Genomic DNA, 27,326 nt, shown 5'->3' on the forward strand with positions numbered 1-27,326 from the left:
TTTTCACAAATAACAAACAAATTACTAATTTTCATTATGCTAAAAACTAGCCTAATCATACTTTGACAATTGGTTCTAATGTAATAATTAGCAAGTTTGAAATTAATATAAAAACTAAGTAAAAATGTAATGATAATTTTGAATTAATCTCAAATAACTCGTTATTTAATTTTCATTTCAACCCTATAAAATTTTCCAAATGTTTAGGAAACTAAGATATGATCCAACGGCTGACAGGCCTGAACGACCACGAACCCCCATAGACGTCAGTCACTCACATACTCTTCCGCGTCTAAACCTCATCTCGTTAACTCACACGAACATCTTCGAACTCAAGATCTCAAATACAGGTTTTCAATCGGAAAATGGTAGTGTCGCTGAGACTACCTTCTCTCACTTCTCTTTTTTCTCCTTCGGCGCGCCGGTCTCCGGCTTCTTTCCGGCAATTCTACCTCCGGCCGCCTTTTTCCGCTGGATTCACTGCACAGAGCAAGGCTTCGAGTCCGGCTGAGACGGACGACCGAGTGGCTAGCCAGAAGAACCGAGTTAACCAGGACCGAGTCATCACTCCTCGGTCTCAGGACTTCAATGCGTGGTACCTCGATGTTATTGCTAACGCTGAGCTCGCGGATTATGGTCCCGTTCGTGGCACCATGGTTATTCGTCCATACGGTTATGCCATTTGGGAGGCTATTCAGGTCCTTAATAATCATCAATAGTTCGTGGATTACTGATTTAAATCCTTCTCTGTTTGTAAATGTTTCTATGTATTCATTTCTTTGTAAATTACAGGATTACTTGAATGTTAAGTTCAAGGAGACAGGGCACAGCAACATGTACTTTCCACAGGTGTGATTCTTAATCTTCTCTGTGGTTTATGAGAGAGTTCAGTAAATGCTCGCTTCTATGCAAATATTCGTCTCGATTGAGTTAGATTGTTCTTTTGTAGTGAAGTCTTTAGAGCTGAATTTCTTAGCAAAACGTCTAATACGCCGACCTGTTATATTCGTGATACATTGGTTTCTAACAAATTATTGGATTTTTTTCTTTCGATTTTGTTATCTGGATGGCATTGGCAACTTGTTTGATATGTACAATTTGAACCATATTACTGCAGTTTATACCATACTCTTTCATAGAGAAAGAAGCTAGCCATGTTGAGGGTTTCAGTCCAGAGTTAGCTCTTGTTACAGTTGGGGGAGGGAAGGAACTTGAAGAGAAACTTGTGGTATGCAGATAATCAGCAGTTGTATAAATCTCATACTATCTTGGTGATAATACTGTTTCAGGTCCATGAAAATTTATGACCTGAGTTTTGGCTTTGATTGTTGCATTTCTTGAGGTTGTGGCAGGTTCGACCTACAAGTGAAACCATTGTGAATCACATGTTTACTCAGTGGATTCATAGTTATCGTGATCTTCCTCTCATGATCAACCAGGTCCAACCTTGTTGCTCAAGCTGTATCCCTTGTAAATAGAATTTGGTTGCATCTGTTTTTGCTCCCCGTTTTTTATTTCCAGTTGTTTTGCTATTTATTTGGTTCAGTGGGCAAATGTCACAAGGTGGGAGATGCGCACAAAACCTTTTGTGAGGACTCTTGAGTTTCTCTGGCAGGAGGGTCATACTGCACATGCCACCCCAGAAGAGGCAGAAAAAGAGGTTAACACCGTTTTTTCCTTCTAGGCTACTTATGGTCTTTATGCATAACTAATACATTTGCATTGCTGTAACACAGGCGATGCAGATGATTGATATCTATACAAAGTTTGCTTATGAGCAGGCTGCAATACCTGTTATTGTAGGTCGAAAATCAAAAGTGGAAACATTTGCTGGTGCTGATAAGACTTATACTATAGAGGCTATGATGGGTGACCGGAAGGCACTACAAGCTGGAACAAGCCACGACCTTGGTCAAAATTTCTCGCGTGCCTTTGGAACACAGGTGATCAAAGCAACATATACTATTAAGTACCTTTCTGAGTTTTATTTCAGAAGCTTAGAGTGGTTGCTGTAACATAATGATTTTGTTTACATATTCCTAGGTCTTTTCTATGATTATTATTCTTAACAAACTTTATCAGGAATCTTGTTTGGAGGATGTTGAGGAAGCTAATAGCACGTGTAAAAAACATAGAGAGTCCATTTTTTTAGTTCTATAACTGGTGTTCTTGCAGCTATATGATTATGTTTTCCATACTCGGGGTTCCTTTTTTATGAGAACAAGAGTTATGGCTTACTACCTTAGGCACCATTAACATGTCTGCAACTTCACTTGGCTCATTAGCATTCTATGCGAGTAATCGTTTCCTACTAAGATTCCAAAAACTGGGAGAAATAATGGTGGCACCAGAACAGGGTGGTGAAGAGTATTTTCAATCCAACTTTGAGGAACTGGTCAACCCTGATGTAATGTTAAGGATTTTATCTCTTTAGGCTTTATACTGAATGATCTTTTGGCCCCTTCAAACTTAATTCTGCCGAGTCCTTTGAAATCACAACTTCAATTTTTTGCCTTTGGTTATTCATAATTTCTATTGATGAGTGAACTTTGACCAAAATATACGCTCATATAGTTTACTGATGAAAATGGAGAAAGGCAACATGTGTGGCAGACATCGTGGGCTATCAGTACCCGCTTTGTAGGTGGTATAATCATGACGCATGGAGATGACAATGGGTTAATGCTCCCTCCAAAGCTTGCACCAATACAGGTATGTTTTAGATGCCTAATGTTCCGTTTTGTTTTATTATTACTTTTTAAATGGCAATCTATAATCTACAATCTTGTTGGTGCTGTTGAGATGCCCATTTGAATTGCATACTGTAAGTATCCTACTTGTTGGGGAATCAAATCATGACCATAGAGCCTAGTATTCCTTTGGATGGAAAAAACTGCCTGCAAATATTTTTAAGAAACTTAAGGGCTTAGCTTACCCAACTTTGTTGTCCATTTTTTTGCCACGAGTAATATGTCGGTTATACTTGATTTTGTTCTTTCAGAATTCAATTTTTTTTTTCTCCCTAATGGGTTATCTGCTTCTAGGTTATAATTGTTCCAATATGGAAGAAGGCTGATGAGAAAACAGGAGTGCTCACTGCTGCATTGTCTGTAAAAGGAGTTTTACAAACAGCTGGGCTTAAAGTTAAACTTGATGACTCAGATCAGAGAACCCCGGGTTGGAAATTCAATTTCTGGGAAATGAAGGTATTTAGTTGTCGAAAAACAAACTTCAGTACTAACTTTTTTGGTGCTTAATAGTGTAATGGTTTTATGTTTCCAAAATGAAAAAAGAATCTGTGTTCTAGTTTCTATAATGACTTGGAAATTCCAAGGTACTGACTTAAACCAAGACTAAACGGAATTATTTTCTTCACCATGCTTTAACCATTAATGATTGTTAAGTTTGCTTCTTAAAGTATTTTATACTTTTCGAGTCAAAGAACTGACTGCAGCCTAATAAGATTTTCTGAAAGGCTTTTTGTTTGGAGTTTGACATTGTACTTCATCACCTTAATTTCAGACACTGATTTTGTAGGGAGTCCCTCTAAGAATTGAGATTGGCCCACGGGATGTTTCCAGTGGAAGTGTGGTCATATCAAGGAGAGATGTTCCTGGAAAGGAAGGGAAAGTTTTTGGCATATCCATGGAACCTTCAATTTTAGAAGCTTATGTCAAAGACAAGTTGGATGAGATCCAGTCATCTCTTCTTGGGAGGGCAACATCATTTCGGGATAGGTGCAATTTCTCTCTTCGGAAATTACTATGTTGAATCTGAAAAGAAGAAAAAATTACTGTTGATTTCAAGTTTTGTGTTTGATTAATTTTAGACTCAGTCCTGCAGTTGCCAGTATCATCTGTTTTTTAATGTTCTGTTCTTGAGCGAAAGGTTTTTTTTTTTTTGAAATAAAAGAGCTATAGGAATTGTTATGGTTTGCATATGATATAAGTAGCACTTGCTGCCAAGGTAAATCCTCAAGTAACTGAATTGGTGGACTTCATTTTCTGTTTGCAAATAACAAACAGTAGAATTATGGATGCCAGCGGTTTGATCTCATTTTTTTGTTTTTTAGCATCCAATGGATACCCAGACATGTAACTATTTTTTAAACTGCCCCCAGGTAGCCAAATGACAGCTCTTAGTCTCTTTGTAGGGCATTGTCTGCGTAATGTTATGGCCTCCTGTTGTTATTTTTAGTTTCTTATTTCAACAATAAAAGATGTCCATGTCTGATGTGGATGCTGTGGCATTCAAGGGTTTGTACTTCCTATTTTTTTTCTGGATGCAGTTCACTGTAACTTACTGGTGGCGAGGGTACCAAAGGTATCCTCTGAAAACGATAGTTTATAGTAGTGCATTGATCTATTATGTCCAATATGATGAGTTGCACATTGGCAGCCTGTTTCTCTTTTCATAGGTGCCTATTCTTATCTGTCAAACCAAACCTGAAACTCGCATTCCTGGAAGTGTGAGAGAGTGTACTGGTTGGGACCATGGGAGAATCTGCACATCACATGAATTGGAACTCCTAGAGATACGATGATAGAATTTGCAATATCATCTGTATTTGAAGCAAACTACACATAATGTTTTCTATTCCTTAAAGAAAAATGCATTATTGAATACACGTGTTTTATTTATTGCTTCAAGAAAAATGATCATTGAATAGACGGCTTTTGTTGTTCAAGGGCGCTTTCTGTCTAATATTGATGTCAACATATGATGTGTGCTTGGGGCTTTTGCTCTTGATTTTAATTTGCTAGTCTTCTTATTTTCTGTTTTAACTTCCTTGTGCAGTAACATTGTGGATGTGGGCTCTTATAGTGAACTCAAGGAAGCAATATCCTTGGGAAAATGGGCTAGGGGTCCGTGGTCAGCTAGGTAGTTCACGCTTGAGCTTTGTACATACTAATTGTATTCTGCAACCAAGATTTCATCACTAGTTATGCCCACTTTCGTGCCATTGTTTTAGATATCTAATTATTCTTCCACTACCAATGCAGTGATGCAGATGAATTGAGAGTAAAAGAAGAAACCGGGGCCACCATACGCTGCTTTCCCTTCGACCAACCCCTGGGGATCAAAACCTGTCTGATGACCGGCAAACCAGCTGAAGAAGTTGCCATTTTTGCAAAATCCTACTAAGGTTTGTCATCTTCAAACATATATAGGGTGTTGTTTATATCAATTACTTGACATGGTGAATACTGCCAAGATTTCTCCTTTTTATCTTAAAGACTAAATTATTTATAACCAAGTTCAATCAGGGTGTAAATTTATTCAATTTGTCCTTTTGGGTGGTTTCACAATTGCCTGATCTCTTACCCCTTAGTTTCAGAGAGAGCTAAGTATTATAAATTACTAGTGAGCATTAAATTTCTGAACTGTCAGACTATGGCTAAACCATATAGTTTCTATACTATTTATTTTTCTTAATTTTCAATCAAATATTAGTTGAATGCAAATACAAGTGTCTTATATATAGATATATATACATATATATATTATCTGGGTATGTAAAAGTTACAAATCAGTTTAACTAGAATATAGTTTTTATCTTAATATATATTTGACCTGTTCAACAGCAAATATATATTACTATACCAAAAAGAATCCAGTATTACTTTTTCCTCTCCAGAAATAGGCCATTTATTCTCACCTATTCCTAATATTAAACAGCATCTGTCAGGGAAGGAATTTCTCTCTCTCTCTCTCTCTCTCTCTGTGTATTTTAAGAAATTGTTATAAATGTCATAGAACATATATATATATATATATATATATATATATTCTCATCCGAATAAAGAATGCTCCAAATCAGAAATGATTCTCAAATTCTCCAGCAAACTTGCGTTAGAATCTTACATTATGCTTCAAGTTTAATATATATATATATGTGTGTGTGTGTGTGTGCAAAACTTATTTGTAAATGTGTATATGTATAATTATTTTAGATTAAAACTGTGTTTGAAATAAATGTAAATTTTGGGTAAATTTTATTTTTAAGTTTGTTTCAATTTTTTTTTAATGGGTATTTATTTTCATTTAAAGATGAACACTGTTCCACTTAAAATGAGAAAAAAAATTGAGTTTATATAGAAAATCATATCAAAATTCTATTAATTTTCATGAAATTTAAAATGCATTGTTCAGTTCTAAATATAAATTTTATATGAATTTCATTTTTTTTATCATTCTAATATAATTTATATATTGTGATACATACAAAATATAACTTTTATAATGTATGAATAAAAATTTCTACTAAAAATGTTTTTTTTCAAAAAATCGTACTTTAAATTATATTAAGACATTAGTTATTTTTTTTAATTAATTTAAACACGTGCATAAATTTTACTTCTCACCATATTAAGACACGTCCACAGAATCAAATTAACATATTTGAAACTGGCCATAAAAACATATTTTAATATTAATTTAATATAATTCGTGTGAGAATTAATGCTTAATTAGTTCTTATATTTCACTTCAAAAAATTATGGTACACAAAAGATTAAGATTAATTAATCATTTACAGTTCTACTAATGAATGATTAGTCAAAAAATTAAGGATTAGTATTCAATTTATTTGTTTAAATTATTATTTTAATTAATTAGGTAAGTTAAAATTGGATAATCAAAATTGATTTGTTAATCTTTCATTTTCATTCAAATTTTCCTTTTTGAAAATGGCATGTGATTAAATATATTTTATTTCCATTTAAACTCCAATTTTAGCGTCCCATAAAATATAAAAGAAATAAAACGCGAAAAGTCAATATAGCCCTCGGGATCAGTCACTGTTTGACCATTGACTTTTAGGGTTGGGCCAAATCGAGGCTTCCAGCAAATATTTAACTTTCCTATTATATATTATAAATTGGTCCCCCCATTTCTGTGAAAATAATAATAATAATAAAGCTGCCAAAATTAGAAAAAAATACATTTATTTAGAATTTTTTTTGCCTATAAAATCAAGTAAAAAATATTATAGATTTAAATTAATAAATTAATAAATTTTTTTATTAATTTTTTACAAAATGAAGTATTGGTAAAAAAAAAAATTATATAATATATTTTTTAAAAATTTTAAGATTTCGTAATAATTGCAAAAATTATCATATTATTTGAGTAATAAAAACAATTTACGGAAACAAAATAAAGAAAAAAGGAAGGCAATTAGCGAAATATGGCAGCTCGGGGAAGGGTATTTTGGGTATAAAGATGATCATAAATACGTGTGGTGATAGGGTATCTCCTCTGCTGTAATCCAAATAGGGAAGAGAGAGGAAGACGAGACTGTCTGTCGCCAAGCGGGAGAAGAGAAAAGTTATCAGAAAGAGGGGAAGGACCGGCGTTCGGCGACGTCGAAAGGTCCGGCGATCGGATGGTTGGAAATCTTCAATTGATTTGTCTACAAACGAGGACTTGACTGACAACCAAGAAGAACGAGGTGAAGAGGAAGGATTGAATCTCGGTGGTTCTTTTGTTGCCTTCTTTTTTCTCGTTATGATTTGAAGATTTGTTTGAAAGAGAGAGGTTACTGTGATTCAAATCTCATCAGAAGTTCCATCAAATCTCTAATCGCGTGCGATTTTGATTTAAAACAAAAACAGGTATTGAAAAACCCTAGTTTTTGATTTTTACGCTTTGTTTGTGGTTAATTTTCCCTCGAGCATAGGAGATTTTGTGCTTCGAAATCTACGATTCGCTCTGGATTTGTTTGATGTACCTCATTTATTGTCGGCTGCGAAAAGGATTGAAAATCCTCTATGACTGAGCAGGATTTACTTTTGACGAGCACAACTGAAGGATTAGGGTTTTTCAAGGGCCATAGTGGATCATGAGATGTGATTTCTGGCGGAGATTCCCATATATTAGTCTTAGAAACAAGCTATATATCGCGATATATCACCGTTTCTTGTGATTATCAACATTACTGAAGCCTTAGTTTTCTGCTAAAGCGTGAGATCTACTCGGCTTTTGGAGTTTTGAGATGAAACATTGAACGCAATACTGATCTGCTTCTTATGTGACTTTATATGCATGACAAAGGCAGTTGTGCCGGCTGGCTTCTATGTAACTACAACGGAAATGGAATAATTAGATTTTAGGAATCACTCTCGATTTGCAGGAGCAAAATGGTGACTGAGAAAGGTGTTAATTTGTCTTCTAAACTTGTTGCTTTTCAATCGGGACATGATATCTCATGTTTGTTTGATTCTGTCTACATGCTTTGCAATATATGGAGCCGCATATACTTTTATGCTGGGGATTATAAGCAATTGAAATTTTGTTCTAGAACAGAGGAAGGTAGGGGGAGGCTTTGTTGCTTAGATCCTTTTTGGCCTGGGCTTTTATTCGAAAAGGAAAATTGCAACTGGATTCAAGATTAGGAGGGGTTGTGATATCTTCCATAATGGGTTCTGATGTTTCGGATGCACTTTGGCAACCTTTGGTTACATGATGGAGTAGAACGGGATCTTATGAAATGACAGCTAGTCAAAATGCGGAAAGCAACCTTTAGATAAAAATTACATGCTCAGTTACACTCGTTTTTGGGTGTTAACTCTATGTAGTTTGAATTGTGAACCCTTCCTAGTTTCTTTATGTTTTATTGCTCTTAATTATATGGTTGTGAAGAAGCCTGGTTCCAAGTATAAGGAACCCAGTATGTTCAATGCCACATTCACAATTGATGGAGCATTTGCTGGCCTTCAAAACTTGTTAACACATTCTGCCTCAAGGTAATGGACTGTGGAGGCATGTGCTGGCAGTCTTGTTATCAGCTTTTGGGCTTGATAACATTATTTTTGACAAAAAAAAAACATATATGTGCGCTAGCTGTTTTGCTTTGTTTCTTGTATTGTGTTTGTGTTTTATGCTTTATGGGTTTTTTTTTTGATGTACCTTTATATTTTGCAGGTGATAAAATTAAGGTGGCAACTAAAGGCTAATGTTCCTGTGATCTGTTCAGGGAATTTGTTCTGCTAATTGGTGTGACAATTGTGCAACCGATTTAGCAGTAAGTTTCTCAGGTTTTCTCTTGGGGACTTTTTGGGGGAAAATTCTTGTTTCCCTGGAATTGATTACCTAATTAGTCTAATTAGTGGGCAAGAATTTAGGTAACAGAAATTCAACTCAAAAAATTCAGACCTAAGAGAGAGTAATTTGCTTGGAGTGTTTCCCTATGCTACCATTGGCATTTTATTTTATGTATTTAATCGGCTTATGGGCATATATTAGATAAAAAGAATTCACTTCAACCATCTGCAGACTGAAGTCTGCACATGCACTGGCAATACTTCTGCTACTCCAATGTCAAGTTGGAAGAAACAAGCAGCAGCTTCTTTGCAAAACTAAATTAGTTGTGGTAGACCATTGGTTGATGGTAGGATCTTTTTCTTGCAGGTATGATGAGTACAGTGGGTGTGGAACATGCAAAATTTGTAAATCCTGACTTGACTTGGAAGACGGTGACCAAGGGAAACAGGAGTGTGACTAGGCGCACTAGGAAACAAGTCACTGGAAGTACAATTGGGGTAATGGAGGCAACTAATGGCTGTGCAAGGGGGGCTGAGAGCACAACAGTTTCGGAATCTGAGAAGGTTATATATTGCATGTTCCAATTTTATCTTGTATTTTTCTTCCCTTCTAGTCAGAATTTCCTCTAGCAAATTCTCATTATTCTAATGTTTACATTTTTATTTCTGTTGGACAGGTTGGTGTTGCTGTCCTTGGACGGCGCTTCACAGACAAAGTAGAGCAGTTACCAATAAAGAAACGAAGATTTGTATTTCGATCTCCATCACCTCCACCACTACGGACTCTCTCTGCACATATTGAAATTCCTGAAGATTTTGTACTACCTTGTCAACAGGCTTCAGGCCGACCTTGTTGGAACTCGAACTTTGGGAGAAAGCCATCAAGAACTGAGATGCTTACAACTGAGAAACTTGATGGTGTTGGAGACTTCTCTGGTATTGAGATGCTTGCAACTGTGGCTTGTGATAGTGGTGTGGTTGATGGTATTGACTATGCAGAGGGAAATGACTCGGCAGGAGAATCAACAGAAGGAGAACCTAACTCATTGGCTTGTTCTATTCCTATGGAAGAAAATAATGTATCTCTAGAGACAGCTTCTCTCTCCATTAAAGATATAATGTGCGAAGATCATGTGGAAAATTCAGCTTTTCAGGAAAATTGTGCCGCTGTCTCGCGCAAACCTTCTGCTGATCAGGATGACAGAAAGGTTGAAAAGTCTGGGTCCCCAAGAGATGACAGGTCCCATTGGGATTTAAATCTGTCAATGGATGCCTGGGAGCAACCTTCTACTGTTGGCCAAGATGATTGCCGAAGGTTTGTAAGAGATTTCTCTGCAAACAGGACCAGAGCACTGCAGGTTCCGCAAGATTGTGAGGTTCAGAAGGAGTCTCTTGGTGATAACCATGATACATTTGAAAAAACTGCTGCATCTGATGTGCCAAATAATGTTTCTAGTTTGACAGAGTTAATAGACTTGCCTGGTCAGCTAAATGGTTTTGATAGAGAGGAACATAAATTTGAAGGATGTGCTGATGTTTCCATGAACCATGATGGATGTGTTCCAACACCAGTAGGTAATTCTGAGGAGCCTTCTCTCTCATTCATTATTGATACTGATGGATCGACACAGGTTGGAAGCATGGATCCATGTGTTGATTCTTCCACCTGCCCTAATGTTGGAAGTGAGAAATTATATGAGGAAAATAAAAGTTCACCCAGTAATGCTAATGTTAATGAGGGGACTGAAGTTGGCAAACTCTTGTGTGCAGAAAATGTTCAGGTGGAAGAGTCTGATGTTGCATCTCCCTTTGTGCCAGTAATGGAGAAAGTTACATGTGAGATTGACAGGCCTACTCTCGATGGGGATGGTGGCTTAAATGTTGAGAAGGGTTGTGATGAAGAGATGATAAACACAAATATTTCCGATGGAGTTGAGTCTGTTAGTGAAATAGAAAATCTGGGTCCTTCACCCAAGTCCGAAGATGCATTGACCTGTTTAGATGAACATGGTCTGGTAAATGTGGATATAAGTGGACCAGCTGACACATCTTTGTCAGTTCCTCATGTTGAAACTGATCTTGCCGGGCATGACATATCTGAAAAGTTGATGCAGGAGGATTCTGGAAATTCCCCAGCTGCTCAAGAGGATGCTGGATGTATGTCTCAAGAAGTCTGTAAAGTAGATCATAGTGGTTTAGGTAAGACAGCTACAGAAGATCGTTCTGCTGACAGCTCTGGCTCTGTTTCCAAAAATGATAAGAATTGGGCTGCTGGTTTGCAAAACTTTATGGAACTTCAGGCTGGGTATGACTCTCAATTTGAGGATGGGGAGTTGAGGGAATCATATCCATTCATGGAGGAAAATGAGGGCGAGGAAATTGAACATGTGGACTATGAGTATGACTCTGCAGATGAGAGATTATGTCATGTAGCTGAGAGTAATGAAAAGAAGGTGGAGGTTGAGAAAGGATTTGGTTTGGGATCTTTTGACTGTATGGTTGGTTCTGATGTCCAGGATTTCTCTTCTAAGATGATTGTATCAAAGACATCCAAGAGGGAATTGCATCCCTGTCCTGAAGGAAACTTATCCTCTGATGGAATACAGAGGGGGGGCAGGTATTGTTCGGATCATTTCCTTTTTCTTAAAAAAAATTCTTGGTCACTCATTATCCTATGTTTTTTATGTAAAAAATGTTCTTATGTTTTCAGGCCAGATGTGTTTGATGATTCATACCCTCGGGATGAGAAGGATGGAGGGTCTGGCAAATTCATGGGAAGGGATAGATCTACTTTACATTTACAAGGCAGAAGCACAGGGAGTCTCCACTCTGTCAGTTCTGCAATGAATAGGGATTCTATACAATGTCATTTGCATTCTTATAACGATTCTTTTAGTTCTGGGCGATTGAGACCAAAAAGTGTTATTGAGAGCCGTGATGGGGAATTGAGGGAAACAAGTCCATGCTGGGAGGAAAATGATTTTGAGGGTGAGGAAATTGAACAGGTGAACTATGAGTCTGATGAAGAGAAATTATGTCACACAGCAGAAATTAGTGAAACAAAGATGGGGGTTGAGAAAAAAGGACATGGTTCAGAATCTGAGGACATGGTTAAGAAAACTGCATCTGTCATCGGAGATGCTTTGAGAGGGAGCTCAGCAGGATCCATGGAAATGGCTGATGCCAGCAAGATAAAGAAGAATGCTGTTGTTTGTAGAGATGGTTCTGATGTCAAGTGTTGTTCTTCTAGATTGGTTGAATTGAAGGCATCCAAGAGGGAGATGCTTCCAAGGGTTGATGAGCCATTATCCTCTGATGGCATACAGAGGAGCAGGTGAATTTTATGGTTCTATTTCTCTGTGTTTTTTTTTTTTCAACAATTTTACTTATAAAATTGCTTAGTTATTAATTTCCTTTTGTTCTCAGGTCTGATGTTTTTGGTGATTCATGTCGCCGGGATGAAAGGGATGTTGGCTCTGACAAATTCATGGGAAGAGATAGATCTGCTTTACATGTGCGTGGCAGAAGCCCAGGAGGTGGTCAGTTTGTCAGTTCTCCTATGGGTTATTGGGATTCTAGACGACGTCATTCACCTATTTATAGCAGTTCTTATGATGTCGGACGCCCCAGACCCAGAAGTGTTATTGAGAGTCATGTCGGCTCAGATACTACTGTATCAGGATCTGCAAGGGTTTCTGGACCTGACAACATTCGAAGGCAATTCTTAACCTCTTCATCAAATGGTGTTTACCGGGGCCTAGGGAGGAGATCATCTCTGGCAAACCCAGATGACACAAATGCTATGCATACTGGAATTTTACATGAAAGAGACACTAGTCCTGGTAGGACTAGGGTTAGAAGATATCAACAAGGAGCGAGTAGAGGTTTCAGAGATAGAACCATGCCTGAAGATTCCACTGAATTTTCTGGTCGCATGCCTTATCGGATAGCAAGAAGAGAAAGAAGTATCTCTCCCTTCAGTGGAGGAAGACTTAATTATGGTCAACCATACAAGAAATCTCGATCAAGTTCGAGGGCTCATTCCCCTATTGCCTGGCGACGAACTAAATCTCCGAATTTTAAGCAGGATCCTAGAATGGAAAGAGTCAGATTACCATTTCAGAAGCGCTTCGCTTCAGATTGTGAGGAAGATTTGATGTCTCCTCCAAGAAATCGATTCTCACCCCATCGTTATTCCAGGTGGTTTGAGGATCGGAACCTGGAAAATTTTAGGGGCAGGAAATCACCTATGAGAATTTTTCGTCAGAGCCAAAGGTTTGGGCCAGCCCGATCTGTTAGAAGACCGAACTCTGATGATTGCTTCAGACCCCTGATACGATCCAGAAGATTTCCTGATATGGCTGGTGGTAGCAGGACATGTAAATATGAAGGCAGTGATGATGACAAACATGGGAACAGGTATGAGATGATTCATCCTGTGAGGCGTTTCGAATCAGATGGTGTTGTGCAAATTTTCGATACAATGGAGAGAACTCCAATGTGGGAATGACTTCTGATTTTGATGACCGCAAAAAGGGTGCTGCTGGGAGGCCTGGGGTTGCACTAAGATTAACTGGTGAAGAGATGTTATTTAAGATACACATATGAATAGATGCAGTTCATTTGCAGTAGTGAAAAGAAATGCATAGCTTGAAAGAATTCCATGTTGGCTGCAATCTCTTAGCTTCCTGGTGGATTAAAATTTGTTCCCTCTCGAATACATTTAATTTTCGTTCCGACAAAAGGAATGTCAGGGGCTCAGATCAATTTTGTCTCTCATGGTGTTCTTGGGTAACTTTTCTATCCGGTCTCAGAATTTTTTAGAGTTTCTGTAGGTCTGATAGGGCACATTTTTTTTTTTTTCTATAAATGTTTTTCCTTTTCCTTTTCTTTAAGATCATTTTCCTGATGTTCTTTAGTTGTTTTCAGTATCTACTTCCATATTATGATTAATGAAAAAAAAAATCAAATGGTTTTTTTGCACTTCACTATGCTTAATGAACTTGCAGTCCTCCATCATTTCAGTTGCTGTATCTTTCTATCCCAAGATACTTTCCAATTTCTTTTCCGGGTGGGTGCACAAAGCTCAAACGCTACTAACGTATTGTTTGTTTTGGTCACTACTCTCTCAGGTAAGCTATGAATCTTTTTAGTAGCTCAAAACTTGGTCATTGACAGAAATGTCAAATGTGTTCGATCATACCTCACCTTCCCGATCCGAAACAAAGTTATGATGTGGTAGAACTTTGGATGAAATATTTGTAACCTAAACTGTAAGGAATTATGTGATTTTCTCAACAAATAAGTACAATACAGGATTCAGAGAATCTATCTGTAAATGTTTAGAGCTGGGGACTGAACTGAAAATCTGTATTTGAAAAATAAAAAAAAAAAATTGAAGTAGGAGTTCTGGTCTATCTCCTGCAATGTCCATCCATGAATAAATAAATGATTTGGGACACCTTCATTTTGTGGTTGTCAAGAAATTATGTGCAGACAATATGACTTTGTAAATTTTAGGTTAGATAAATTGAATTGTAGATTAAACTACCTTCGACTAACTGTGGATGGAGAAGACCATATACTATATATGTTAATCGTAAATTCGTAATTAGTTGAGACTAACATACATGATTGATTTGTAATTCAACCTAGCTCTAATCACAATACAGGGAAAGATTCGCGAACTTGGCGATTTCATCACTGTTTTGGTGAACTATCGAAAGATCAATTCTATGAAATGCGATCAACCTTTAAAATGGGTGAATGAATCACTATAAAATTGTACGAAAATTAATACATTACGCTCTTGTTGGAGGACCATAATAACACCCATGAGAGTTTCAGAGTGTTTTTGATTGTCAAGATTCCTGGATATGATCTTCAAAGTAATTTTACGCTGAAACTCTTCTGCAATCTTTTCAGGCCTCGAGAATTTTCCGTTGATTTTTCATTTTCACATAAAAAAACGTGCTTAGAACAGAGATTTTGAACCTAAGAAATGGTTATGTGATCGTCTATATGGTTTGTTAATTAAAGTAGAACAAGAACTAATATTCTTCAAATCACCAATTGAAACTCATGGATTTAAAATGCAGATTCTCTGCAAAACCAGAGGAGCAGATTGCTGCCACTTCTTGCTTCATCTTCTTCGGTCCACTTACCAAAACTCCAACACTTGTTCCTTTACAGTTCTCTGATAATATCTCTGCAACAAAATATTTTCTGTCATTTTCTATAAAAACCATAGTAGGCATATAAAACATGTATGAACTGTAAAAATAAAAATTCAATTTGGTTCGTGACGTACTCTTCAGATCAGGCCTTTCACCATAATGCACCTCAGTGAATTGAAGAAAAGAATGATGGGGAAGACTCTCCAGCTCTCTTTCATCACTGTATATCCATGATGAGTCCGACATTGTTCTCGCCTCTGCTGGCGAATCTCTGTTCTGGATCTGTCTCATTTCCTTGGAGTCCTTGTTTTTCTTGTTCCAAACAAAAGCTGCGGTTGCAGCTATGGCTATAGATATACATGTGAAAATCATGTTGACAGCCGCTCTTGGAGCACTGGGGTATATCATATCTGAGTTATGGTCAATTGGGTATATATGATATCTTGTTACAATGCCTATAACAATAAGAAATATTATGAATGATGATGTGATTATGGCACCTAGCCAGAGCCAACTGCTTGGGCCTAAAATGGCTGAAACTGGCGCATCCAATGGGTCTAGTTTGAACCATTTTGTCTGTATGAGGTTCTGGTCAGGGCTGGGTCCTTGTTCTTTTGTTACATAGGCTTGTACTTGGAGTTTTAAACTGTGAATGTCAATTGATGTGCCTGAAACTGGTAGGAGGAGGTCTAGCATGGTGACATCTAGAGATTTTCTGAATACGGATATGAGAAGAACTCGTGGAGTATCGAGAGACTCATTGGCCCGGAAGAGAAGATCACGAATGATGGAGATGAAAGGAGTAATCCCACTTCCCCCGCTGATCATTATGAGCATATCACGCCTGCAATTGCTTAGACAAGCATGGTGTGAGTATTGGAACTGGTAAACAATATGGAAATGTCAAAAATAGAAGAATTCCCAAGAAGTGGAAGAGACAAACCCAGAAAGGAAATTAAATTTCCAAACATAGCAGTTGGAATTTTGTGAATGTATTATTAATCACCTGTGAAAATGAGTTGAAACAGGTCCATAAGGTCCTTCAATGGAGACCTCAAGGCGGTCCATGGAGATGGAGGAAGATGATGAAAGCTTCTTATACAACTCACTAGACCATCTCCCTTCACTTTTAATGACAATGCTTAGCTTCTGATGATCCATCTCGCAGCTTGAAGTAATTGAAAAAGGATGCCATTGAAGCTTGGAAATTCCAGGCACATTTACAAACATAATGCTTGTTGGGTTATAATTCAACTCTGAATAAAACCAGATCAAATTTCTCATCAGATTTTGGATGTTACTAAGAAAATCCATTATCAAATTAAGATAGTTGGGTTGGGTTCTTTTCTTTTTAGCTATACTTTTATAAGGAAAACCAAGTACTTCACATATATATGTACATATATACCTTGGCTTTTCAAGAAATTCAATTCCACAGTTTCACCGGGCAAAATTCTTGCAGAAAGCAATCTAACCCTTTGCTGGGACTGTAAGAATCTCAAGTAGCGGTCGATCAAAAAGAGGTAAAATCCAGGAAGAATGAGGCAAGTGGAGGAGAACCCGACATGAAAAACATAGAAGACGACGAATAAAATGTAAAGATGATGAGTGTAGAAGAAGAGCTCAAATATTTTTCTTCGAATACTCGGAATGCTTGTCACCCACATGGCTAACCCAGACAGTAAAGCTACTCCTCCAGCCAAATTTGAAAAACCGATCTTACTCCACTTTAGAATCTGCATTCACAGAATTGGTTCAAGAAAGTGCCTATTAGTTACTTCTTGTATAAGTTACTGTGAGTGTTATAATTTACAGCACCTGAGTTTATATATATATATATATATGTATGTATGTATGTATGTATGTATTGATTTACCAGTGAAATTTGATCTGATGATGCCCAGAAGAGAATGTAACATAAGCCATGTGCAGTGAAGAAAGTAAGAGCAAGATGAGCAGCCCAGATATGATACCTAATGCTGGATTCTGAGGTGAGGCCAAACAGCTGCAAAACTGAAGAGCTTCTGGTAACTGGATAGAAGAGAAAGGCTAAGCAGATATTCCCAACCAGACCCACTGCTAGACCTGACATTTCCAACTTACTCTTCCACCTGAATAATCACCAAAAAAAAAAAAAAAAAGATCAGAGAAAATAACCCAGAATTCATCTTAATTTTCAATTTGAAAATTTAAGTGGGTTTTCCTCCAATAATCAGGTTTAATTAAGGTAATTCGTCGTAATAAATTTTGTTAAAAAAGTTTGATTCTGGATCGATTATTCTGAAAGCAGAAGCAAAAAAACAATATATTTCATAGGTTTCTCTTGTTTAAAAACAAAAATTATGCTTACACTTGCTGATGATTATCTCCTGCTTCTCGGCTTATATCTGTAAACATACTTGTCAAGTACGAATACAGAGACCAGCTCAGTAACCCCATGAACATGGTTAAAAATAAGAGCTCTGTCAAGGATACAACTCCAAGAGGGCCCTTTACGAGAACTGGCCGTTTTCGCCATGCCAGACGAGGCTTCAAATTTTTCCTGTAATTAAAATATAATAGAATATAAATAATAGATTGAATAGTAAAAAATTTTTAACAAAATATCTACCGATTCGTGTTACGATCGTTGTGATCAGACAATTTGGTCACAAGATGAAGGTATAAACAGCTCAAAGCAGCAACGAAGAGCACCGGGAAGGCGAAAACCAGCATTCTACCACCTAATTATAAGAGAAAATTAGGTTATTGTTTGACACAGTAATAAGAATTGAAGAAAAATATATAAATCAATGATTAATATTTGTGTAGTTATCAATTTACCTTGACTTCCGAAATAAGTAGAATCAGTTTTGTGAAGGATTTCAGGCAGCCATTGAGTGTAGAACAAGTTGGTGGAGTTCACGAACCAGATCATCATGTACCCAAGAGAGACAAACATTATTAGTAGCCATATTGCTGCTATCATTATTCTTCTTGGAACTTCACTAATGGCGGAAATTTCTTTCATTGAACCCATCTCTCTTCTCTCTCTCTCTCTCTCTCTCTATATATATATATATATGTATGTATGTATGTATGTGTGTGTGTGTGTGTATATGTTTTATACATACCTGTGATAATTAGAATCTGGGAATCTTGAAAAACGTTTATGTTGAGGAGTGGCCTTTGAATAATGTCGGCAAAAAGGAAAATAATTTTGGTTTTCTCATGATGACAAGTTTTTGGAAACGAAAAGTTTCATATAGATTTCCTATTTAGCCGTATGCGTACGTACGTACATACATGCATTTCAACTAGTTGACTCATAACTTAGTACCATGGTGGAGATCTAAAACATATATATATATATATATGTATATATATAGAGTTCATCACAGCAAATTCAGTCTGAAATGAATTCCTCAATTTGAAAATCTGAAATTGCAAATGGGTTTCTCAAGAAAAAATCTATTAATTTTTAGTTCCATTATATATAAACTTTTTTAAAAAATATATACGTAGTGGGAATATTTGACTTTCATTTTTCCTTCGTTTAAGCTTTTTGTAAGCTGTATTTTGTCTCTTGCATAAAACACAATGATTATTCAACTTTATTTTTTTCTCTGTCATGATTACTCAACAGTTCAAAATAAAAACAATGTAATAAATAAAAAATATTTAAAATAAAATTATAACGAAAAAATATTACGAACTAAATTATAAAAAATATCAAGTCTCGAAAAAAAAAAAAATTAATTTGATAATTTGTATTAATAATAAAAATATTCTTAACAGGATTCAATCTGTTCGTCGTGATGCTTCCAGATTAAAACTAGAGTTATATAGAACAAATTGACATCCCAATAATTTCAGTTTATTTCGTACAGGAAATATATACAGAGGAAGTTTTCTTTGGAGATCCATCAGCAGTTACCTACAGTACACACAACAAAAGTGATATATATATATATATACATTGCATATTTATTTATATATATATATACACACACACACATAAAATAAACAAGCATTTTTCGTATCACCAGTCGAAGCTAATAGACTCGAAGTGTAGATTCTGAGCCAACCCAGATGAGCAAATTTTTGCCACCTCGTGTCTCATTGTTCTTGGGCCGCAGACCAAGACTCCCACGTCTGATCCTTCATATTCAAACAGTATTTCTGCAATTTGATCCGTACCCGTTATAATCACATAAATAAGATGTTATATAAAGTAGTTTTTTAAGTGTAAATTTGGTTCAAATTCTAATAATATAATATATGATAAAAATAGTTCGTATAATTAGTATACACCGATAGTTTCTCGTGCTTTAATATTATGAATCGACGTAGAATTGAGCAACTTACTCTTGAGATTAGGCCTTGATCCGAAATGGATGTTGGTAGCTTGAACAAGGGCCTGGCATGGAAGACTTTCAAGCTCTCCATCAACACCGCAAAACCACGAACCAGGTGATGCTGCCGGAGACGAAACATCCAAGCTCTGTACTTGGATGTTCTCAACAGCATTCCGTCTTTTGGAGAAGAGAAAAGCTGCACTAGAAACCACGAAAACGCAAACACAAACTAGAAACATGTCCCAGAGAGCTCTATAAGAGAAATGGTAAACTTCGCCAGTGTTATGATCAACTGGGTATATATAGAAACGGGTAACAATGGCCAGGAGGAGGACAAACATGATAAATGATGATAAGATTACGGCACCGAGCCATAGCCAGTTGTTGGTGCCAAGGACTGAAGAAACAGGCGTGTCCATTGGGTGTGGCTTGAACCAGAACGTTTGGAGCTGGAGTGACTTGTTTCCCTCGGTATTCTGCGCTTCTTTGTCTCTGGTGACATAGGCTTCAATCTGTATTTGGATTTTAGGGAGCTGGTTAGGCATACCGGTGGTTGGAAGAAGTAAGTCTAGCATCGCCAGGTCGACATAATGCTTGAAAACGCATAGGAGAAGTACTCGCGGGATCTTGCTGTCTGGTTTTTGGCCCTGGAAAATGATCTCGCGGATGATAGAGATGAAAGGAGTTATACCACTGCCTCCACTTACCATTATCAGCATTTCATGTCTGCCAATTAAGATGCTAATCAAACTCAACTGTATATCAAAACTTGGAACATCATAACATCCTTCCACATAAACCAACAAGGGTATGAGTCTAAATATTACTTCTCCTCTGGGTTGTAGTTATTATATAAGTAAAACTATTTCACAACTTACAAATTATTATTTGAATTAGTATATCTCGTTAAGTACGAAATTACTATATTGAGCTGACCTTAGAAAGTTCGATGTAGTAGGACCATAAGGTCCTTCAGTAGACACTTGAAGCCTATCGAGCGAAGAAGAGATCTGTTTGTAAAGCTTGTGACTCCAAATTCCTTCGCATTTGATAACAATGCTGAGATTTTCCGGCTCCGAGTTACAATTAGAAGTGACTGTAAACGGGTGCCATTGCAGTTTAGAAACTGCAGGCAGACTTACAAACATCATGCTGGTGGGATTATACAGCAATCCTGAGAAAGAAGAAGACTTAGTTATGGGTTACTATTTCCGGCAATGTATAAAAGTTGATTGAATTCAACATCTTGATCAACTATGTAATTGTATTAGAGTTTTTCCCTCAAAATTTTAAGCTTTTACTGTAATTAATCGTAAAACTCTATCATTCAATAAGATGTTAGAACTAGATGCCAAAATTTTAAGAGAAAATTTGGCTTGAATCGAAATGGAGGAGGGTAATTATTATAAAGAATAGCTTAAGGCTGTATGATAGTTTGGTTAAAGATATGCTTGCTTTATTGTTTACTTCATCAAAGATTTTTTTTAAAAAAAATTAATAAAAGTATTTTTGAATTTGAAAAATTAAAGTATAAAACGAGGAGAGTAGTATCGTTCAGTATTTTTTTAATAAAATAAAATTATAGTATGTATCATTTATAAGCATTAAAATGATACAAACCCATGTACAAAATTATTACACTTCAATCGTGATATTTATAACATTATAAAAATTTTGGTATTATACAAAAAATGATTTGTAATTAATAATTTAAAACTATTTATCTATAATCTTATTAAAGTTAGGTCTTACTTCTTAAAAAATTTTCGTATTTTATCTTAAATCTTCTCGGAAACATCCGATAAAATTAAGATGATATAGAAAAAATTAGCATGGGCTCTGTAAAAAAATTTCTTACATTATTTTATTTAAAAATATATATAAATTTTTTGAAAAAATTATCTTTTGTTTTTTAAAAAAAAAAAAATTAAAAACTTATAAGTTACTAACTGTAACACTTTTATTCACTAATAAGTATCTCATCAAATATTTGCAACTTTTGGAGGAGCTTATAAGCTCTCTTGGTAAGCCAAAGTTTTAAAAAATAAGAACTTATAAGTTATTAACCGTAACACTTTTATTCACTAATAAGTATCTCATCAAATATTTGTAACTTTTGGAGGAGCTTATAAGCTCTCTTGGTAAGCCAAACACTTTAACATTTTTGATAATTGATCATCGAGTTTTTTATTTTTTACATGTATTAAATTATGGGTAGTAATAGAAAAATAACCTGGATTCTTCAAAAAGTTAAGCTCAACGATCCCACATGGTAACAGACGAGCTGAAATAAGTCGTGACCTTTGACGGGATTGCAAGAATCTCAAAAATCGATCGATAAGGAAGAGAAAGATCCCAGGAAGGATCATGCAGAAGTAGAAATCACCAACATGGAGTACATAGAAGACAATGTAAAGTGTGTAGAGATGGTGCGTGTAGAAGAAAAGCTCGAACATCTTTCTTCTTATGCATGGGAAGCTTGTCACCCACATAGCTAATGCAATCACAATTGCAATCTCTCCAGCCACATTTGATACCCATGTTTTGCTCCACTCCAGCATCTACAAATTTTGCATTTTTATGTTAATTAATGATCATCGTTAAAGCCAAACTAATTGAATGATTTCATTTTATGGTACCCGCAATAAGTTAGATAATAAAATTTTTCCTCAGTTTTAAATGTAAATGTTTTTGTCTTCTAAATAGAAGTTACAGATTAATATGATTAAAATGGTTATGACTCAGTTTCCTGATTCGACTCACCTCCTGCCCATCTTTTCGAAAAATGATATGGCCTATCGTGTAACCCAAGAAATCATTGATATAACACAAGGGTACCCTAGGTTCATTCCACTATCCTCTAATTTCTAACTCTAATATTTATGTTAATCTTGACCTATGTTGTTCAAAATTATATGCAAGTGTCTGGTACGAGTAATGATCTAAATGCCCCACTATATAACTTTTGTAATCGAAGATTTGGGAGCTTGGTAACGAAAGTTCCCAAAATATTTCGAGTATAAAACAATTATAAAATATATAAATCTATGTGAAGATCATGTACATAACAAAATAAAGTTACTTAGCACAAAAAGATAACTAATATTTACTAATATATAACTACTTAAGTATTTATTATATAAAAGTCTGCAAAATTTAGAATTTCAAGAAAAAAACCAATTAATTTGTGTTCCTTTCACCTTACAATATAGAAGTCTATATCGTTTTTTTCATTTTATCATATATCATAATATATCTAATTGTAGTTTATCAAGTGCTCGACATGCACACTTAGTGTTGGACACATATCCTATGTCCACAAACTATTATAATGTTTTGGATATAGTTATGACACAAAGACTAAAACATACGAGTTAACATAAATCTTGATATTTACAATTAAAACATTATATGCACGGTCAATTTTATTTTTGTTCTGTCTTAATTTTTTTAATATAAAAAGTTGATTACTACAAATTAAAATGTGAATCAAATTTCTATCTACATCCAAAAAATTTAACTTAGGGGTAAGAGGTGAAACCAAACATACAAACTATATGAATTGAACAAGAATGGAATGAGAATTGAACCAAATTCACTGCATATATTTACCCTAATTCTATCAATGAACTCAAATTCACTGTTCTATTTATTTAGTAGAAAATATATTTTTATAGACAAAAAGTAAGATATGTATATTCAAACAAAGATTTTTTAAAATTTTACTGAATTTACAGTAAAAAATGAACTCTTTGACCAAAGTAAGTAGATGAAATCAAGACATGTTTCAACATGCATATACCATTACGTTAATTAAGACACCACTAAATGAGATTTCGCATTTAATCTGTGAGAACTTAGCCAATAATTGATATTCCCCTTCGACATTGACATACAAGATCAACCTCATATTTATTCTTTTTTCTCTCTTTTTGAGTAAAGACAAAAAGAAAATGATGACCAACAGAAGGAATCTAAGCCCACCACTATGTAATTCTAACTCTTGTGATAAAAAACAAAAGCATGAATTGAGGCCAAAAAAACTCAAAGATGAGAGAGCTTTTTGACATTTTCCATACGAAAAGGTGAAAATGACTCCACATCTTTCATCCACCACAAAACAATAATTTACTCGCTAAATATCACAAGATTTAGGACTGTGCCGTTTGGCTCTTTTTTGATTTAGCTAAATTTATAGGATTTGTAAGCTCACCGAGACATAAAAGCTCATAGAAAGATAGGCTCTATTGTGTTTGGTAATTTTTTTTTTTCATCTAACTTGAAAGCTGTATATAAATTGGATCCCGAAGTTAAAACGTAGTGTATGTGTATTCCTCAAAATGCGTAATTTAGGTCACTTGACCACCATAAGTACGTACCTCAACCATTTGATTGGTCATGGCCCAGTAAATCATGAAACCTATGGTGTGAGCAAAAAAGAGAACCATTGAAAGATGTCCAAGCCAGATATGATACTTGATACTAGACTCTGAAGTCAGCCCAAGTAGAGGCAAGATTGAAGATCCTCTCGTCACTGGAAAGAACAGAAATGCCCAGCATATATTTCCTATATACCCAAGTCTCAGTGACACACTTCTAAACTTAGCTTGCCACCTGCCAAAAAATAAAGCACAATCATAGCAAAAACTCGTCAAACACCGTAAGATATTTCGAGCTAAAGTACCAATAGCAGAATAATTCTTGAAAACTCAATTATAAACAGTGGTTGACTTAACCCTCGTCAAACTCCATCCATCGAGTTCTTATCTCACAGGATCTAGTACCATAAAAACTAACTCAAGCGCAATAGAAAGAACTGTTATGTATCAAAGAAAACAAAAGGGTCGAGAAGGAAATGAATAGATCGATTCTTTTGAAGTTAAATTATCTTCTTAGACGTGGGTGCCAATCAGCTTAGCTGGTAAAGTTAGTGCATGCCTTTTCAGTTTGAATCTCGCTCACAATCTGTATATTTGTGTTAGGCAAAAATCATTAAGGGACAAGTTGTTTTTCACTGTGAATAACCCATCAGTGGAAAAGATCTCCTGTGAACAATTATTATTTAAACTAATCTAATGAAAGAGTAGAAAATATGAGCATATAATGAATCACATATCTAGCATGTATTAATTCAATCTCAAGCAAATTTTGTATATCTAATCTTAAGGAAAGTCATTTATATAGTACGTACACTTTCTCTCCTTGTTTATGCATGTGGAGGTTTCCAAAGCTGACATGCAGGTAATTAGCAAGAGACCAAATCAAGAGCACAACAAACATAACTGCAAAAACAAGCTCCAGCGCGGTAACAATCCCTAGAGGAGCCATCACTAGAATTGGACGGCTTGATAAGCCCAAACGCCTGCTTTTCTTAACCACACTGCATGCGACCAGCAATAATTATAAACCTTCTTAATAGATATTATTATACATAAGTAGGATTACACATATGATATATGCTTCATACATATGAAAATGCTAAAAAAAGCTGAAGACTAATTAGTTGATTACTTACTTTTTCGATGGAGGACTTCCTGATTTGCTCTCCAGGTGGAGATAAACACAACTCAAAGCTGCTATTATCATCATAGGAACTGAGAAAAGCACAAGATTTGTCCCTACAAAAATTAAAATATGGTCTAGGTAAGAATTTCTTTAACCAAAAAACAGATCAACCAACTCCTACAAAAAAAACAAAAAAACAAGCAAGATAGAACTGTGCAAACCAATTAACGTTAACGGTAACAAAAGATAATAATGACCTTGTTCTCCAAAATACGTGGAGTTAAGTTCGCTAGCTAGCTTGGGTGTCCATGTCATTTTATATACTTTTGTAGGCAACAGGATCCAGATCAAGAGCCATCCAAGAAACAGCACAAGAAAGATCATCCTTAATACAGTGTTAATGTTGTTGTTGCCCATCATCTCTACCCTTGAGTTATGACGAGCTTGGAATGCTTGTGCGTTTGTGTGTCTGTATATATATGTATATATAAGCGCACACCATTCAAAAGGAAAACACCATGAGATGCACCAGTTAATGAAAAGGAATTTAAGTACATTAAATATTCTGTTTGCTCTAAATTAACAATGATTTGATCTAGGTTATATACACATAGATATATGTACACAGTTAGATAATAAATAATAGATTATAACATTTTTATAAATATAAGTTTTTGGTATAAAAAATCAGTCATAGAAACACAACTTAATTTAAAGTTGTAGAAATAATTCATCAATCTTTAAGTTAGTAGTAATTGGCGAACATCTCTTTTTTAATATAAAGTAATATATATTGATTTAACATTAAGTAAAAGTCAACACTTGAAGTTTTAATATAAACAAAAATTTAGACAACTGTAGAGTCAAGATCCCTTGCATATTTCTATAATATCTGGATTAGACTTTAAGTAATGACTCCACAGAAACCTTATTTCCCCTTTTATTATCACTGAGTTCATTTAGTACAAATTGGGGTTCCTCCTTTTATTACCACAGTGTTGATTGATCTGATATCATAAGATCCCTATATAATTTTTAATTATCAGTCGGTCCTTCAATTTCCTAAAAGTCAAAATATCTATGAGGGTGCATACAATAAACATTAACTTACAAAAGTACCCCTTTAACTTAAGCACAATTACAAAATACCCTCTTATTTAATTCATTAAAAAATACTTGACTGTGTACGATCATCTAGCAACCCTCTAGTATAATTATGAGATTAAAAACTTATTTAACACTTAATTAACATATTATTACTGATAAATTAACTGATAGTTTAGTAGTAAAAAAGAATAAGAGAGTACTTTTATAATTATGTTCAAAAGTTAACAAGATATGCTCATAAACTATCTTAAAACAATGCCTCATGCTTTGGAAGAGACATTTCACCATCAATATAAGGAACTCTCTTAGACTTAACAAAGATTTAACGTATCTATTAGGCATATCATACAGCATGTACCCATCATCAAGACAAATTTTTTTCTGAGATAAATCAAAAATTTTAAAGCATAAAATAGCATTTGATCATCAATATCTTGTATAGTTTATGGAGAGATCTGTAATTTTACTCCAGTCTAAAAATGTCAAAAAAAATTTCATAAATATTAGATTATGGTAACAAATGAAACATGATTCCAGGATTCTCACCAACTGCAAAATCTTTGATTTCAGTAATAACGATTATTGTGTAAGGTTGAGTAATATTCTATCTGTGCACAACTATTAAAAACACATATTACTACAACATAACTTGTTTATATAAGAATTGAGCACTTCATCACATGAACTATCACTCCATCGTCTATTCTAAAGGTTCCAACTGTACTATCACTTGAACCATGGGACTTATAGTACATAACATTGAAATTAGTTTATTCATTTCTCTCTTGTGTTTAAACTTTGTGTTGTGTGCGATAAGACTTAATCAAAGAAATAAAATAATAAATAAATTTCAATATTTGGTATTATAAGTCCCAAGTGCAAATTGACAATATAAAAAGAGAAAAAAAAAAATCCATGATGCTTAAAGATGACTTACTATTTTCTGTTTAATAAATGCTTCTCTACTTTGATTCCAGATGTAAAAGTTGCTGGAATCTCGGGGTGACTCTGTTCCTGATTATTGTTAATGCAGTACAGTTGACTTTACAAGTACTGCAAGTACAATTGACTTTGATCAAGAGAGTAGTACAGTACAAACTACATACACTATCCACTTAATATATCAAGCTACATGGCATAATATACAGGAGAGATAT

The 27,326-nt window shown here is 35.2% G+C and overlaps 4 protein-coding genes across 12 annotated transcripts; 2 read left to right on the forward strand and 2 right to left on the reverse strand.

Moving 5' to 3' along the window:
* The first annotated feature begins 259 nt into the window (after positions 1-259).
* Positions 260-5,390, forward strand: LOC110810298 (proline--tRNA ligase, chloroplastic/mitochondrial). Its single transcript, XM_022036414.2, has 11 exons — positions 260-698; positions 793-849; positions 1,118-1,228; positions 1,353-1,439; positions 1,547-1,660; positions 1,737-1,943; positions 2,575-2,712; positions 3,045-3,206; positions 3,538-3,737; positions 4,798-4,881; positions 5,004-5,390. Exons 1-11 carry the CDS (start codon positions 366-368, stop codon positions 5,143-5,145), a joined length of 1,635 nt encoding a protein of 544 aa, XP_021892106.1. The 5' UTR covers positions 260-365; the 3' UTR covers positions 5,146-5,390.
* Positions 5,391-7,252: 1,862 nt separating this feature from the next.
* On the forward strand, positions 7,253-14,505 carry LOC110810281 (dentin sialophosphoprotein-like protein). Of its 6 annotated transcripts, none has more exons than XR_015816392.1 (7): positions 7,253-8,747; positions 8,926-9,025; positions 9,412-9,608; positions 9,722-11,661; positions 11,755-12,378; positions 12,471-13,835; positions 14,054-14,505. XR_015816392.1 is itself a non-coding variant. In XM_088211560.1 (7 exons), the coding sequence occupies exons 4-7, from the start codon at positions 9,414-9,416 to the stop codon at positions 13,552-13,554; spliced, it is 3,843 nt and encodes a 1,280-aa protein (XP_088067686.1). In that variant the 5' UTR covers positions 7,253-7,616; positions 7,785-8,747; positions 8,926-9,025; positions 9,412-9,413; the 3' UTR covers positions 13,555-14,027. The 6 variants fall into 6 exon arrangements, 4 of the variants coding, with proteins under 4 accessions (XP_088067686.1, XP_088067683.1, XP_088067685.1 ...); XR_015816391.1 differs by having other exon boundaries at positions 14,177-14,505; XM_088211560.1 differs by lacking the exon at positions 14,054-14,505 and having other exon boundaries at positions 7,253-7,616; positions 7,785-8,747; positions 12,471-14,027.
* Positions 14,506-14,962: 457 nt separating this feature from the next.
* On the reverse strand, positions 14,963-18,655 carry LOC110810296 (ferric reduction oxidase 2-like). 2 transcript variants are annotated; one of them, XM_022036411.2, is made up of 8 exons: positions 18,334-18,655; positions 17,832-17,943; positions 17,571-17,762; positions 17,097-17,331; positions 16,629-16,956; positions 16,227-16,476; positions 15,355-16,064; positions 14,963-15,252 (listed from the first exon to the last, which is right to left on the reverse strand). In XM_022036411.2, exons 2-8 carry the CDS (start codon positions 17,933-17,935, stop codon positions 15,110-15,112), a joined length of 1,962 nt encoding a protein of 653 aa, XP_021892103.1. In that variant the 5' UTR covers positions 17,936-17,943; positions 18,334-18,655; the 3' UTR covers positions 14,963-15,109. The 2 variants fall into 2 exon arrangements, with proteins under 2 accessions (XP_021892103.1, XP_021892102.1); XM_022036410.2 differs by lacking the exon at positions 18,334-18,655 and adding an exon at positions 18,044-18,312.
* Positions 18,656-19,054: 399 nt separating this feature from the next.
* LOC110810297 (ferric reduction oxidase 4-like) lies at positions 19,055-27,221 on the reverse strand. 3 transcript variants are annotated; one of them, XM_088211564.1, is made up of 10 exons: positions 27,107-27,221; positions 25,320-25,531; positions 25,073-25,175; positions 24,749-24,937; positions 23,937-24,171; positions 21,791-22,118; positions 20,494-20,731; positions 19,568-20,283; positions 19,246-19,381; positions 19,055-19,136 (listed from the first exon to the last, which is right to left on the reverse strand). In XM_088211564.1, exons 2-10 carry the CDS (start codon positions 25,480-25,482, stop codon positions 19,133-19,135), a joined length of 2,112 nt encoding a protein of 703 aa, XP_088067690.1. In that variant the 5' UTR covers positions 25,483-25,531; positions 27,107-27,221; the 3' UTR covers positions 19,055-19,132. The 3 variants fall into 3 exon arrangements, with proteins under 3 accessions (XP_088067690.1, XP_021892104.1, XP_088067689.1); XM_022036412.2 differs by having other exon boundaries at positions 19,055-19,381; XM_088211563.1 differs by lacking the exon at positions 27,107-27,221 and having other exon boundaries at positions 19,055-19,381; positions 25,320-25,655.
* Positions 27,222-27,326: the final 105 nt, after the last annotated feature.

This window comes from Carica papaya, chromosome 9 (genome assembly GCF_054855325.1).
Source record: "Carica papaya isolate Zhongbai chromosome 9, ASM5485532v1, whole genome shotgun sequence".
NCBI lineage: Eukaryota > Viridiplantae > Streptophyta > Magnoliopsida > Brassicales > Caricaceae > Carica > Carica papaya.

Coding starts and splice junctions, on each gene's coding strand:
- LOC110810281 (XM_088211557.1), top strand. CDS start 9,414: ATGATGAGTACAGTGGGTGTGGAACATGCAAAATTTGTAAATCCTGAC. Junction 9,609..9,721: donor CAGTTTCGGAATCTGAGAAG/GTTATATATTGC, acceptor TCTGTTGGACAG/GTTGGTGTTGCTGTCCTTGG. Junction 11,662..11,754: donor GGAATACAGAGGGGGGGCAG/GTATTGTTCGGA, acceptor TTATGTTTTCAG/GCCAGATGTGTTTGATGATT.
- LOC110810297 (XM_088211564.1), bottom strand. CDS start 25,482: ATGATGGGCAACAACAACATTAACACTGTATTAAGGATGATCTTTCTT. Junction 22,119..23,936: donor TGACCAATCAAATGGTTGAG/GTACGTACTTAT, acceptor CAAAATTTGTAG/ATGCTGGAGTGGAGCAAAAC. Junction 20,284..20,493: donor ACTACATCGAACTTTCTAAG/GTCAGCTCAATA, acceptor CTTAATTGGCAG/ACATGAAATGCTGATAATGG.
- LOC110810298 (XM_022036414.2), top strand. CDS start 366: ATGGTAGTGTCGCTGAGACTACCTTCTCTCACTTCTCTTTTTTCTCCT. Junction 2,713..3,044: donor CAAAGCTTGCACCAATACAG/GTATGTTTTAGA, acceptor ATCTGCTTCTAG/GTTATAATTGTTCCAATATG. Junction 3,738..4,797: donor GCAACATCATTTCGGGATAG/GTGCAATTTCTC, acceptor TTCCTTGTGCAG/TAACATTGTGGATGTGGGCT.
- LOC110810296 (XM_022036410.2), bottom strand. CDS start 18,239: ATGGGTTCAATGAAAGAAATTTCCGCCATTAGTGAAGTTCCAAGAAGA. Junction 16,477..16,628: donor GAATTTCTTGAAAAGCCAAG/GTATATATGTAC, acceptor GGTTTTATTCAG/AGTTGAATTATAACCCAACA. Junction 15,253..15,354: donor TGAAAGGCCTGATCTGAAGA/GTACGTCACGAA, acceptor ATTTTGTTGCAG/AGATATTATCAGAGAACTGT.